At 39.4% G+C, this 11,729-nt stretch overlaps 2 protein-coding genes across 2 annotated transcripts in view; both read right to left on the reverse strand.

The window, feature by feature from the left end:
• The window catches only part of spmap2l (sperm microtubule associated protein 2 like), a 9,287-nt gene extending 5,503 nt beyond the window's left edge, over window positions 1-3,784 (reverse strand). Inside the window, exons 1-4 of the mRNA XM_008291729.1 lie at window positions 3,595-3,784; window positions 3,486-3,516; window positions 1,367-1,423; window positions 777-911 (exon numbers count right to left, since the gene is read on the reverse strand). Of these exons, the coding sequence (XP_008289951.1) occupies window positions 777-911; window positions 1,367-1,423; window positions 3,486-3,516; window positions 3,595-3,784 (413 nt within the window). The remainder of the gene's footprint in view (window positions 1-776; window positions 912-1,366; window positions 1,424-3,485; window positions 3,517-3,594) is intronic.
• A 296-nt stretch (window positions 3,785-4,080) lies between these two features.
• On the reverse strand, window positions 4,081-11,400 carry arl9 (ADP-ribosylation factor-like 9). Its single transcript, XM_008291728.1, has 4 exons — window positions 11,059-11,400; window positions 9,579-9,756; window positions 6,827-7,002; window positions 4,081-5,299 (listed from the first exon to the last, which is right to left on the reverse strand). Exons 1-4 carry the CDS (start codon window positions 11,275-11,277, stop codon window positions 5,123-5,125), a joined length of 750 nt encoding a protein of 249 aa, XP_008289950.1. The 5' UTR covers window positions 11,278-11,400; the 3' UTR covers window positions 4,081-5,122.
• Window positions 11,401-11,729: the final 329 nt, after the last annotated feature.

Below are 11,729 nucleotides of genomic sequence, written 5' to 3' on the forward strand. Positions count from 1 at the left end.
TTTTTTTTTTTTTTTTTACATGTGCTAATCTAAAAATCATCAGACAGATAACTGGTAATTGGAGATAATCATTAGTTGCACACCTAAGCTGAATTAGAAGTTTGCCTCACTCCACTACTATCACACTGCCAATATTAAGGGATTACAATAGTTAGATTTTAAATAACAATAGTGGAGGCAGGCTTGAGTGTTTTTGTGCAATCATTTGTCGATTAATTAGATTAAAAATTAACAACATGGACTAGACTGCCTGACTGCAGACTGATGTGATTAGATGTCAATAAGCAGGATAATTATCAGACATAACAAATACTAATTTAGTTTAGCAAAAAAGTCTGTCTGTATGTTTGTATTCAGCAGTCTGCATCCACAGAGTCCTGCAGGCCAATGCGGAATTATAAATGCAGCTGTAGACCAAACCAACTGTCATCTTTAATAACGGTGAATTATTATTATTATTATTGGTTTTTATCAGAAGGAAAGCCTCTGCAGCTGTAAATACCAACACATCTTCTCAGCCACTAACTGAGCCTGACAGCCCTCAGGGGTGATCACCTCCGATCGGGACGCAACTGGCATCAGTCCTGAACATCACTTTCCTGAATCAACTCTGCGCCAAAGAGCTTTGCAAACGTTTCCACTCAAACATGTCGATGCAGCACGGCATAAAAAGCTTGTGTACTCGGCTTGAGAGCGCAAACACAAACAGCCCTCCCTCTCATGCCTTTTTGATAGAGTCATCAATAATGTTGGAGGTGCAGACAGGCTACAGTTACCTCCGGTGGTCCTCCCTTGCTGAGAAGTCTCTTTTGTGCCTGGCTAGGTATTGGATTCTTGCACTTGGAGCGGCTCCGAGCGCTGAAGCGGAGATGGGCCATATTGGCTCCTGGTTGCCCCAGCTCAGCTTCTCACTAATCAATGAAAGAAAAAAAAAAAAAAGATGGAAAGTTTCCAATAAGAAGCTGCAATGATTAGAATGTGAGTGGAGAGGCAGAATAAATATTTTCCAAATGGGCAATTACCATGTAAAAAAAATGATACCTTCAATCAGCTACGACCTCCGTTCATTTCGCCATTGTTTTTCCCTTTTAAACACACATTCAGAGCGTGCCAGACATCTGCTTTGGATTATGAAGTTTAGGGAAACTGTACTCAAAGAAGGAAACACTGACCACATTGGCTCCTGGATTCTTGGAGTCAATGTTACATTGGATCAATGAACAAACATCATGGACTCTCATATGATGTAGCAGCTGGAACAGAGCCGGCCGTGCCATTCTCAAAATGTATAGGACCGTGTAATGAATAGAGGCCATTGTGATTCTTCTTGTGGTATCAGAGGAGTTAGTGGGACACAGCTACTCACCAAGGAGTCGTTGCCCAAACAGTTTTTGAGGTTTTGTGCTGCGCCAGCTCCAGTATTCTGCCAAATAATATAACAGTCAGAGAACAGCAGAAATCAGCATTAAATACGAGGGTATGTCGGGGACTCTGGGCCCAGTGGGAACACGCAGTGGCTCGGTGGGTTTCACATCTCCGCTGAGGGTTTTTCTATTTTCCGGCTTCCAAAAAATGGTCTCGCTCTTCAGGGTGAACTCTAAACCTCAGTGTGACCACTAATCAAATTCAAAGACACAACTGTCAGAGTTCATCTGTGAGTCTTCTTTATCCTCACAGTGTTTTGTTTTTTATGTTGCAGCGCCGTCTGAAAATGAACAGTTTCTTGGTTTAAACTTATCCCTTATTGTAGCTCTTTAATAGAAGAAGGAGAAGGAGAAGAAGAAGAAGAAGAAGAAGACGAAGAAGACGAAGAAGAAGAAGAATATAAATTTACTGTATATCCCTTCAACCTCTGTCATGTTTCTGTACTATTCTTAGAAATGGATTTCACTCTGCAGCTTTAGCACATATGATTTTTTAAAATGTGAATACTGTGACTATATATTTTTAAAACAACCTTATTTTCTATCATTGCTTTAGTCAAGTTTGCCTTCATGCACCATTTGTATCAACAGCGGAACCTGTACACTGTGTTCAATACCTTTATTAAAGTTAATTATTTACTTTAAGCTGACTATTTAGGCAAGTTATTTTTTTATTTTTACATTTTTCTGTTGAGATTTTCAGCAGTTTGGCTATTTAGTCAATTGGTTATCTATTAATTAACCAAACTGCTATATAATTCGTTCTAAGTAACTGTGTCAGCTGATGAATTCCAACTTTGAGTTAACTATTTCAAGTCATTAGTCTTTACTTTTAGCTAACAGTTTTGACTCCTTTTTTTATTTATGTAAAACAAACAAAAAATACGTCACTGTAACTGTGCAGAAGACAAACAACTTTACAAGTCACCATTATAATCCCACACAAGCGTTCAGTGGCTGCACTGAATGAATCAATGATTGGATGCGCCAGAATGTTCTTCAAATGAACAAATACAAAAACAGAAGATATTGTTTTTGGAGCCAAGAAAGAACAAATAAAAGTCAGCAATCAGCTTCAGTCATTAATGTTAAAACCCACAAACCAAACCAGAAGCCTTGCTGTAATCAGACACTCAGAAATGAATCTCAACAGCCAAAGTAACTACGGAGTCAGCCTACTACCACCTGAAGAATATATGAAGAGTTCATGTACAAAAACAGACAACTCCATCTTCACAAACCTCCAGAAAACCCACTTTTCCATCATCTGAGACAATATCAATCAATCTTAAGTTATCTCTGTTTTTGTCATTTCTACTGAGTCAAATCCACTCAGCTTCAGTTTGACTGATATTATCTCAAGCAAACAACAACAAAAATAAGTTTTCCAAAAATCTACAAAAAATGGAATTAACTGTTTTTGCAAATGAACTCTTCATATCAAGAAAATAAAGGCTTTGTGCCACAGCGGGACTTGAAAAGATTTGTCAGTGCGTTTATCCTCAGTGTCTGTACATGTCTCTCTCAAACAGTCCAGACCAGAACAGTGGATCACATCAAAGTTCTCAGGTCTTAAAAAGTGCTGTTGGTTCAAAAGCACTGAATGGTTTCGTGCCAAAATACATTTCTGATTCAGGGTCTTCTGTCCCCAAAATTTGCTTCTGCCTTTCATTCACCTAAAAGTGAGGCTCTTGAATATATTAAACTGCTTTTTAGCTTTTCTGCTTTCATCCTATTGTTTTATTCCCTTTGTATCTCTTTTGTTGAAAACTGTGTTAACTATTTCAGCTGGTTATTACCTACTTTTGGCTCATCTGTTCATTACTTTTAGCTACCAAATTCAACAGTTCTAATTGTTAGCCCAGCTACTGAAGAGAGACTTTGGCACAAATTGGTGAATTCTGATCATATTTGTCATAGAATTCCTAATCTGCCTCTGTAAGAAGAAAATATTCATTAGTGTACACTACATTGGCACCACATACAGTACATGTTAAGTTACTGTGATATAAACAATAGAGGCATCAGAAAAACTAGAATTCATGAACAAAATAACTTCACCTGTTTGACGGACCAAATCTGGGCTGAACGCCTGCAACAATCAGCAACAACAGAAGTTAATGGATTGAAAACAGAAGACTCTGTGGTAGAGAGGAAATGATAAATTTACCTTGTTTTCCGGACACCATCTCAGCTTGCAGCAGCAGCAGCAGCAGCAGCAGGCCGGATGCGTCAGCTTGCTGCCCGTTGATGGTGTCACAATAATCTCCTGCTGTTGCTATGGAGCAGAGAGTCCTTAGCAACCAGCTCCACACCTGAGGACTCCTTGAAACAGGAGTCAGCGCGGTTAAGTCACCCATCTCACGGACTCAAGACTTCCGACGCAGGACGCTACAAGGAAAGCGATACGTGGAGGTCAGCCGGGAGGCGACCGCTGAGGTATTTCTGGATTCAAGATATAAATGTGCTTTGATGCCACGACGCGAGCAGACGACAGGAGCTATGTTAGGATGAGGCTCACTCCTCACATGAGAAGTCAGTCTGCATTCCCAGATACGTTAATTTTATCCCCATAAACACAGAGTCGTGCTGCCAGAGCCTGTCCTGTACGTGGAAGGTCAAAGGTTCAATCCCTAAAATGAAAACACAGGAAAGATTTTTTTTTTTTTTGGAAACAGTTTATTTAAAGTGTGAAAAAAAAACAGCATTTATCAAACTGTTCACATTCACTGCTTTGATGACAAGTTTTTGGTATTGTAATGTTTTTGTAAATGTGCTCTTTGAAATCTTTACATCCCTCAAAAGCGTCACATGTGAAGGCGTTACACACATCAGCAGTGCAGCTCAGCTTCAGCCCACAGTTTGAAGAAGCCGATTTCCTCCAGTAGGACACACGAAACACAGCAACTCATCTCTCTGAACAGCAAAAAAACCCCACAGCTAATCCAAAAGACATTAAGAAAACAGAAGTGTATCAGTTTTATATTTCATTGTTAAGATTCCCTTGTAAAAGTTTAAGAGAAAACACACATCGAATACATAGAATACATAGAAGTGTGTGTTTTTAAAGCTGTAATCCAATCGTCTTCAGATTTGGTAACAAGGAGTCTGATTGGAAACTTTGCACACTGGTGGCCCCAAATGGCAGAAAGATGCTACTGACTGAAAAATGAACATTTAATGTAACAGATGCTACTTAAGGTTTGTGTGTTTCTTTGAAATGTAAGTCTGTAGAAAGAGAAGCATCGCTGCTCTAAGCCGATATGACGGATTGATTTCTCTTGTCTCTACCCAACACAGCTTGAAGTCTAATATGTCAAGGTGTTACACATTCTGTTGATTATGACACATGAAAAACCTTGTGATCAGTCTAAAAAAATGCAGCGCTAAATAACACATGACGAGAACAGTCTTGTTAAGTGTAATATTTATGGCTCTATCCATCACCTGCCGAGACAAACGCAGACTTATTTATTTTTATTTTTTTTGAGAAAAAGCTTTTAGAATCGTCCCCCAGTTTAACCGAAGAAACGGAAACAAACAGTAAGATCTCGAGCTCCTTTAATCCCAACAGTAACACACCAAAACACAAATAAATAAAGGAGCCAACCCGGAGTAGTGAAAACAGTAAAGAGAACAAAAGTGCATCAGATTTGATCAGAAACACAGGACTGAGCGACGACCACCAGCTGTGAGCTTTATCTGCCGTCACAAACCATCTGGATGATCAGGTCCCAGGCGTCCTGAACGCCTGAGCTCAGCCCCGCCTCGCCCTTCTTCACGTGGGTACCGATGAGGAACAAGCGGCGGTCCCCGACCTCAGACAGAGACAGGGCGTCGTGGAGGTCAGTGATGCCGCAGGAACCGGGAAGATCCTGGAAACAGAAGACAAACAGGAGGAGACGTCAGAGTGGAAATATGATATTCTCCCACTTCATATAAGAATCCAGCCGGTGGACTTAGATAGGGTTTGTCTTTTTGGAATGTCCAGATAGAAATGATGTGAAAACTGCACTGGAACAAATGCAGTCGTAGTAAGAGCTGTTCAGTCATTTGTTGTTGACTCCAAAATCATTGCTCAACAATATTTTTATTACTTATTTTTGGTGATCACAGGCCAAATAGAACAGATTTTATTCTAAGCTGTTTGCATACGTGGACATTTTGTCACTTTCAGACACACAAAAAACAAACAGATGAAATAAAGGAAAGGGAACTAAAAATGGTGAAGTCTAGTATTTGGATACAATGGCAGCATCAAATCTATGACTCATATTATAATTAAGCATTTAGTGTTTAGAGATGCTCTCTCAGATTTCAGCAAATATAATGCTTAGCAGGATTTAAACCTGATGATGGACAAAGTCAGTCAATAAAAGTTTTGATTATACAGGCAGCTCCTTTGCTGTGTTTCTAAATGAATGTCAAGCGAATTTTAAGCAAACGTTTTGCATGTTGCAGCATAGTGTGGTTAGAAGGTGGCAGTAGAGGCTACGTGGATGTAATCAACAGAGCAGAAGAAGACCAGCTGTTTGCCAACTCCTAAAACAAGAAGAAGAAAAGAAATAAACTAAATTTTGTCCATAAATGAGAGAAAAACGGAGACGACATCAAGCAGGAAAGTTGTAGACGAAGACCAAGAAAGAAACAGCTGATCAGTCGTGTGAGTGAAAAGTTTGCAACATCAGAAGTTATTCAATACAGACATTTTCACCTCCATTATGTCCATGAACTCTGTTCTGAAAAAGTGAGAACCCACCTTAAGCCAGCATAAAAACCTGCACAATGGGGAGGCTTTCCATGAACTCTTTCTTATGTGGTACTTCAAAACGCCCATAAAAATACATTATATATAATACCAACATTGGTGGTCAAACCAGCTAGATCTTTTCTTGCATGAATTAAACAGTGTACAAGGAACCATATGCTGGGATCTGCTTGTCAAAAGGTACGAATAAACAGAGTTGTATGACAACTCAGGAACTCTTTCTTAAAAATCACAAGAGAAAAACTAAACCTGACCTTCAAATAAAGATGAAACAAGTAAATCATAAAGGTTTAAATACATAAATTACAAATAAAAAAAAACATAAAAATAAATAAAAAAAAACATAAAAATGTCACTAAAGGCACTATTTTTATATGTTGATTCAAATCACTCATTTGGCATTCTTCTTTGTTTCTCTGGTCACGTTAAGATGTTCAACTTCTTAGATGAAAGAACAGCATTAGGCACACTAACAATACAAGCCAGTTTAATTGTTGTTCATTCCAATCATTACAGCTGATTGAATCATGCGGCTTTTTTTTTTTTTGTACTAAATTTCAAAATCCACACTGAAGCTGCATTCAGTGTCTAATTATAAACACTTTAGTCTGGAGTGTCTTTCTGTCAAGCTCACCTGTTTGTTGGCCAGCAGCATTAAAGGCAGGCGGGGGTGGGAGGCCAGCAGCTCGTGTAAATGTTTCTTGGCGACCGGAAAGAGCTGCGGGTTGGACGAGTCGACCACGAACACCAGCAGCAGAGCTTTGGGCATGTACCTCTGCCAGTACGGCCGCAGATCCTCCTTACCTCCGACTGAAACAAGTCACGGCTCAAAATCAGCATCTCAGCAGTTGACAGGGTTTTTAATGAAACACAGAAGGTCACTTAATGCCTGTTTTCACGCCATTCAGTGTGGAAGACTGAAATATGTTTGTTATTAAATCAGATATCCAGTTGAACATAGCAATATTATATGTAGATAAATTCAAATTTGTAATAAGAAAAAATAACTTGCTTTTGGACTGTCTCTCACAAATTACACCAAAAATCACAATTATTTTTCACTAATTCTTGAGTAATTTACTCACCATAACATATATGTTTCTCAACCTGGTGCTAGTTTGATTTTTTAGATAATTGTTCATAATATAATGCTAAAATGTGCTTCATTTAAAATTATAGCAGCCCCCAAAGTTAACACGCGTTGCAACTGAGAGCTCAAAGTTAATTTATTGTTGGCAGGAGGAATTATTTGCTTGCAGTGCTGCAGACATTACACGATGGAAAGTAGCTAAGGTCTGTTTTAGAAGCGTCGCTAGATGACGATGTGTGATAATTATCATATTCATAACATTTGCATTCCGAGTTCAAATCTGTTTGCTTCTCTCTGTGTTCACGTATACAGTGTTTTATCACAGCCAATACGTAATAGCATAGATATAATATAATCATAATATATCTAGTATTTGCAAAATCACCATATGTACAAAATGCAATAACAAGTTAAAGGCTGTTCTTTCAAATTTAGCTTTACTTACAAGTAAAATGATCCCTCAGGGAGAGTCAGCAGTGACAGAATATCTTTCTTATTTTGTCTCTCGCACAGCCTGAGTCTGTTTGTACAATCACAGCTCAGTCACATGTGCAGTCGTCCTCAAATGTATTCATACCCTCCCATTAAAGAAGGAAAAAAAAACAGCTGTCACTGAAATAAGGTGAAATTGACAAAACTAATAAGAAATAAAAATCTTACGAAAATCATGGCATTGCTTTTGAATTGTGGTTCAACAGAAATATTAACACAAAAAACAAAAAACAAAATAAACATAATGAGACCCATAAACTAGTATTTAGTTGAACAACTCTTTGAGCCAATCACTGCCATCAAGTGTTTTCTGTAACTCTCAATCAGACTTCTGCACCTGCCCACAGCTATTTAGATTTTGGCCCACTGCTAATCAGCAAAGGGCTCTAAAGTGTCCAGGACAGTTTAGTTTGTTTTATAAAATTATTCTTTTCAACCACAATTCAAAAACAATGTCTTATTTCAATAAATTATAATTTAGCAAATTTTTATTAATTATTACTTTTTTCAGTTTCTATTTATTTGAGTGACTATTGTGAATTTTGCCTTTTCTTTAATGGAAGGGTGTGAATACATTTGAGGACGACTGTACATCAGCTGCGTGTTGTGCTGCTTCTCGCTGCAACTCACCAAACAGAGTAGGAGGCGGTAAAGAAAGACCATGAACTCGCGATTCGATACGTCAACTCCCTTCTATGGAAAGTAGCTAAGAATCTAGTGTGAAGTTGGCAGCAATATTCACTCTTTCATTTAGCCATTTGCTGCAAGGTGGCGAGGTTGGTTAGCACTGTTGCCTCGCAGCAAGAAGGTCCGCATGGAGTTTGCATGTTCTCCCCGTGCAGCGTGGGTTCTCTCCGGGTTCTCCGGCTTCCTCCCACAAAGTCCAAAAACATGTTGAGGTTAATTGGTGATTCTAAATTGTCTGTAGGTGTGAATGTGAGTGTGCTTGGTTGTCTGTCTCTAAGTGTAGCCCTGTGATAGACTGGTGACCTGTCCAGGGTGTCCCCTGCCTTCGCCCTAAGTCGCCTGGGATAGACTCCAGCCCCCCATGACCCTGGTGAGGATTAAGGTGTAGAGATGATGGATGGATGGATTTAGCCATTTGGCAGCCAGCATCCACAGTTTTTTCACATGTAAAACAAATCGCTCAAACGTCTGTATCATACATGTTGAATTCAAAATGATCAGCATCTCATAAGCTGCAAATATGTGGAATTAGCTGAGTGTAAGTGCTGCTGTTGATTTTGAATCAAGTAAAGTATCCTCTAACCACCGTCCCCTTCTGTTTTTATCACAACCATGTGGGCTTTAAAGGCCATTAAAAGGTATCGTCCTTCACCAACCAAAACATTGACACACCACTGAACATGAAAATCTGTTGAATATACGCTGGTAGTACGGTGAATTCATTTATTTATTTTTTTCACTGGAAGTGTTTAACTCTGGTTCTGTGACATTCACTTGAGAAGGTAAAATCTTGCAGAATGGGGTTAAAAGATCAAATTAAATGAACTGAAAAAGAGTCAAAAATTTGAGCTGCTTTCACTGGATCTGGATCTCTTTACCAGACAATGAGATCCAAATACTACGGTGTTATACTCAGTGTTACTAGTGAGAGGCCACTGAAGTGATGGAGGCGACATCAGTTTTAGCAGCTACTTTGATTCTTGCATAATCAATCAAATTAATGCCAAAAAAGGTCACGGTAAGCAAGAAGAAAATTCTCTTTGACACCTTTTATTTATAAGGGAACTGAGCTCAGAACTCCCTGGTTTATAAAGTGCGATGCTGAGTTCAGACTTACTCTCTAGGAACTCGATGTGCAGGTCGTCTCTGCTGATGGAGACGGCGTTGAAGCCCTGCGTCGGCTCCATGTCCTGCTCCGGGCTGCCGGACGAGAAACAGTGCAGCAGGCTGGTCTTCCCGGATCCATCCAGACCCAGAACCAGAACCTGGGTCCCCTGAGTCTCCACGGGACAGGTCTGGAACACAGAGCAGATTAGGGCTGAGCACTCACACTGATATGAAAAGGCTGCTTTCATTACTTAAAGGAATATAAATATATGTGTAAAACTTTTTTGGCTACTTAGCAATAAATTCACTTGTTTAATCTCAATATAAAGAAAGCCAATTAGATGATATTTAATTGCAGATATTTTGCCAGTGGTGGACGATAATTAAAAAGAAATGGCAGTTTGGAAATACGGTAGAAACAGCGTCTTCTAGTTGTTATTGGTCCATTGGAAAGCAATGACAAGCTTGTTTTTCACAATAAAATGTTTGGGTGAGTTGCTTTATTTTCCCTTGTAGGATAGTTTGAAAAGGTGCCACATAAATAAAGTGTGTAATTTTGGTTATTTTTAAGCAAAAATGTCCAATATTGGCTGTTTCTAGCTGTTCGAAAATGGGGATTTGTTGCACTTGGTGTTTGCATATTGCACCACCCTAACCTGTTGTCAACCTTAAACTGAAATATTGTAAAACAAATGAATGAAATAATGTTATTTTTATTTTTCTTTATCTGTCTTTATTTGTTGGCTCGATCAATCAAATGCCAGAACTCTGTAAAAATAACTGAATAAATAAAAATAAAGCAATGACAAGCTCATTTTTCACAATAAAATGTTTGGGTGAGTTGGTTTATTTTCTCTTGTAGGATTGTTTTAAAAGGTGCCACATAAATAAAGTTTAGAATTTTGGTTATTTCTAAGCCAAAACGTCTAATATTGGCTGTTTCTTGGTGTTTGAAATTGGGGATTTGTTGCACTTGGTGTTTGCACATGGCATGTTAAAATATTATAAAACATATGAATGGAATAATGTTCTTTCTATTTTAAAAAAATACAATTAAAACACTAATACTAGTTATAGTTTCCGACAGACTAACATCCTCAAATGTCATCAAAACACAAAAATAGATACTAGGGTATTTTTAAAAAAGGAAGTTCACTACTTAAGGACAAAGTGGTATGAACTGGCCTTCAGTTAATCTAATGACCTACATTTCCCAGAATGCCTCGCGGTGACCCCAGAGAACGCGTCTAAACGGGCTGTAAGGGATTTAAGACACTGTTTGGTCAGTATGAAGTCTGTTGTTGGGTGAAGGCGAGCATACAACACAAGAAGTAAATGGGTGTAAACAGATCGTGTTCTTCCTCAGTTTGACCCTGTAACTGTCCTCTCTAACTCCTCGTGTTTAACCTTATTTCTGATCTCCTTCACATCTGGCGGTGAACAGAGGCGTGTTTCAGGTGGAGCTCCGTCAAAACAGCAGCTTCATGTACCTGCGATGTTTTGGGAGCTTCGGCTGCGGATATAGTTTGTTCAGCCTCCTCCCTCCTCTCCTCCGTCTTCCCCTCTCCGCCACTTTTCACGTCCTCTCCCGGCCGTGTCTCGGGCTTCTTGTGGCCGGAGGAGGACGCGTAGTTCCAGATCAGATAGGCGACTCCTCCCGCCAGAGCCGCCGAGGCTCCGAGGACTCCGGCTTCCCTCAGACCGAACATGGTGCCCTGCCGCCCGCTGTTGCTGCTGCGTTCTGGCGCCGTTTACCCGTCTGTGTCCGACATTGTTTGAGCTGTGGTGAAGGTTTAAGTCGCTAACCGTCTCGTCGCCTCCTCCTCCGATCAACAAGTGGATTAAGAGGCAGGAAGCTCCGGAGGAACTTACTGTAACGATATTTCCGTTCATGCAGCGTCAGCCACCGACCGCTAGATGGCGCCACATGTCCCTAAAACATTTATACCTAGATATACAGTCTGAAATAAAACATCTTTATATACAGTCTACAATGTCCCTAAAACATTTACATCTTTATAGACAGTCTAAATTAAAACATCTTTACAGAAAATAGCTTTATATACAGTCTATAATGTTCCTAAAATATTTACATTAAACATTAAAAACATCTTTATGGGCTGCAAGGTGGCGCAGTTGGTTAGCACTGCTGCCGGTTCGC

This window comes from Stegastes partitus, unplaced genomic scaffold, assembly GCF_000690725.1.
Source record: "Stegastes partitus isolate 25-593 unplaced genomic scaffold, Stegastes_partitus-1.0.2 Scaffold758, whole genome shotgun sequence".
In the NCBI taxonomy this organism is placed as follows: domain Eukaryota; kingdom Metazoa; phylum Chordata; class Actinopteri; family Pomacentridae; genus Stegastes; species Stegastes partitus.

Bases quoted from the DNA above. Each gene is read 5' to 3' on its own strand.
- arl9 (XM_008291728.1), bottom strand. From the start codon at position 11,277: ATGTTCGGTCTGAGGGAAGCCGGAGTCCTCGGAGCCTCGGCGGCTCTG. The intron at 7,003-9,578 runs GTAAGTCTGAAC...GACTTGTTTCAG, and splicing joins GCACATCGAGTTCCTAGAGA to TCGGAGGTAAGGAGGATCTG. The intron at 5,300-6,826 runs GTGAGCTTGACA...TTCTGTTTCCAG, and splicing joins TGCTGCTGGCCAACAAACAG to GATCTTCCCGGTTCCTGCGG.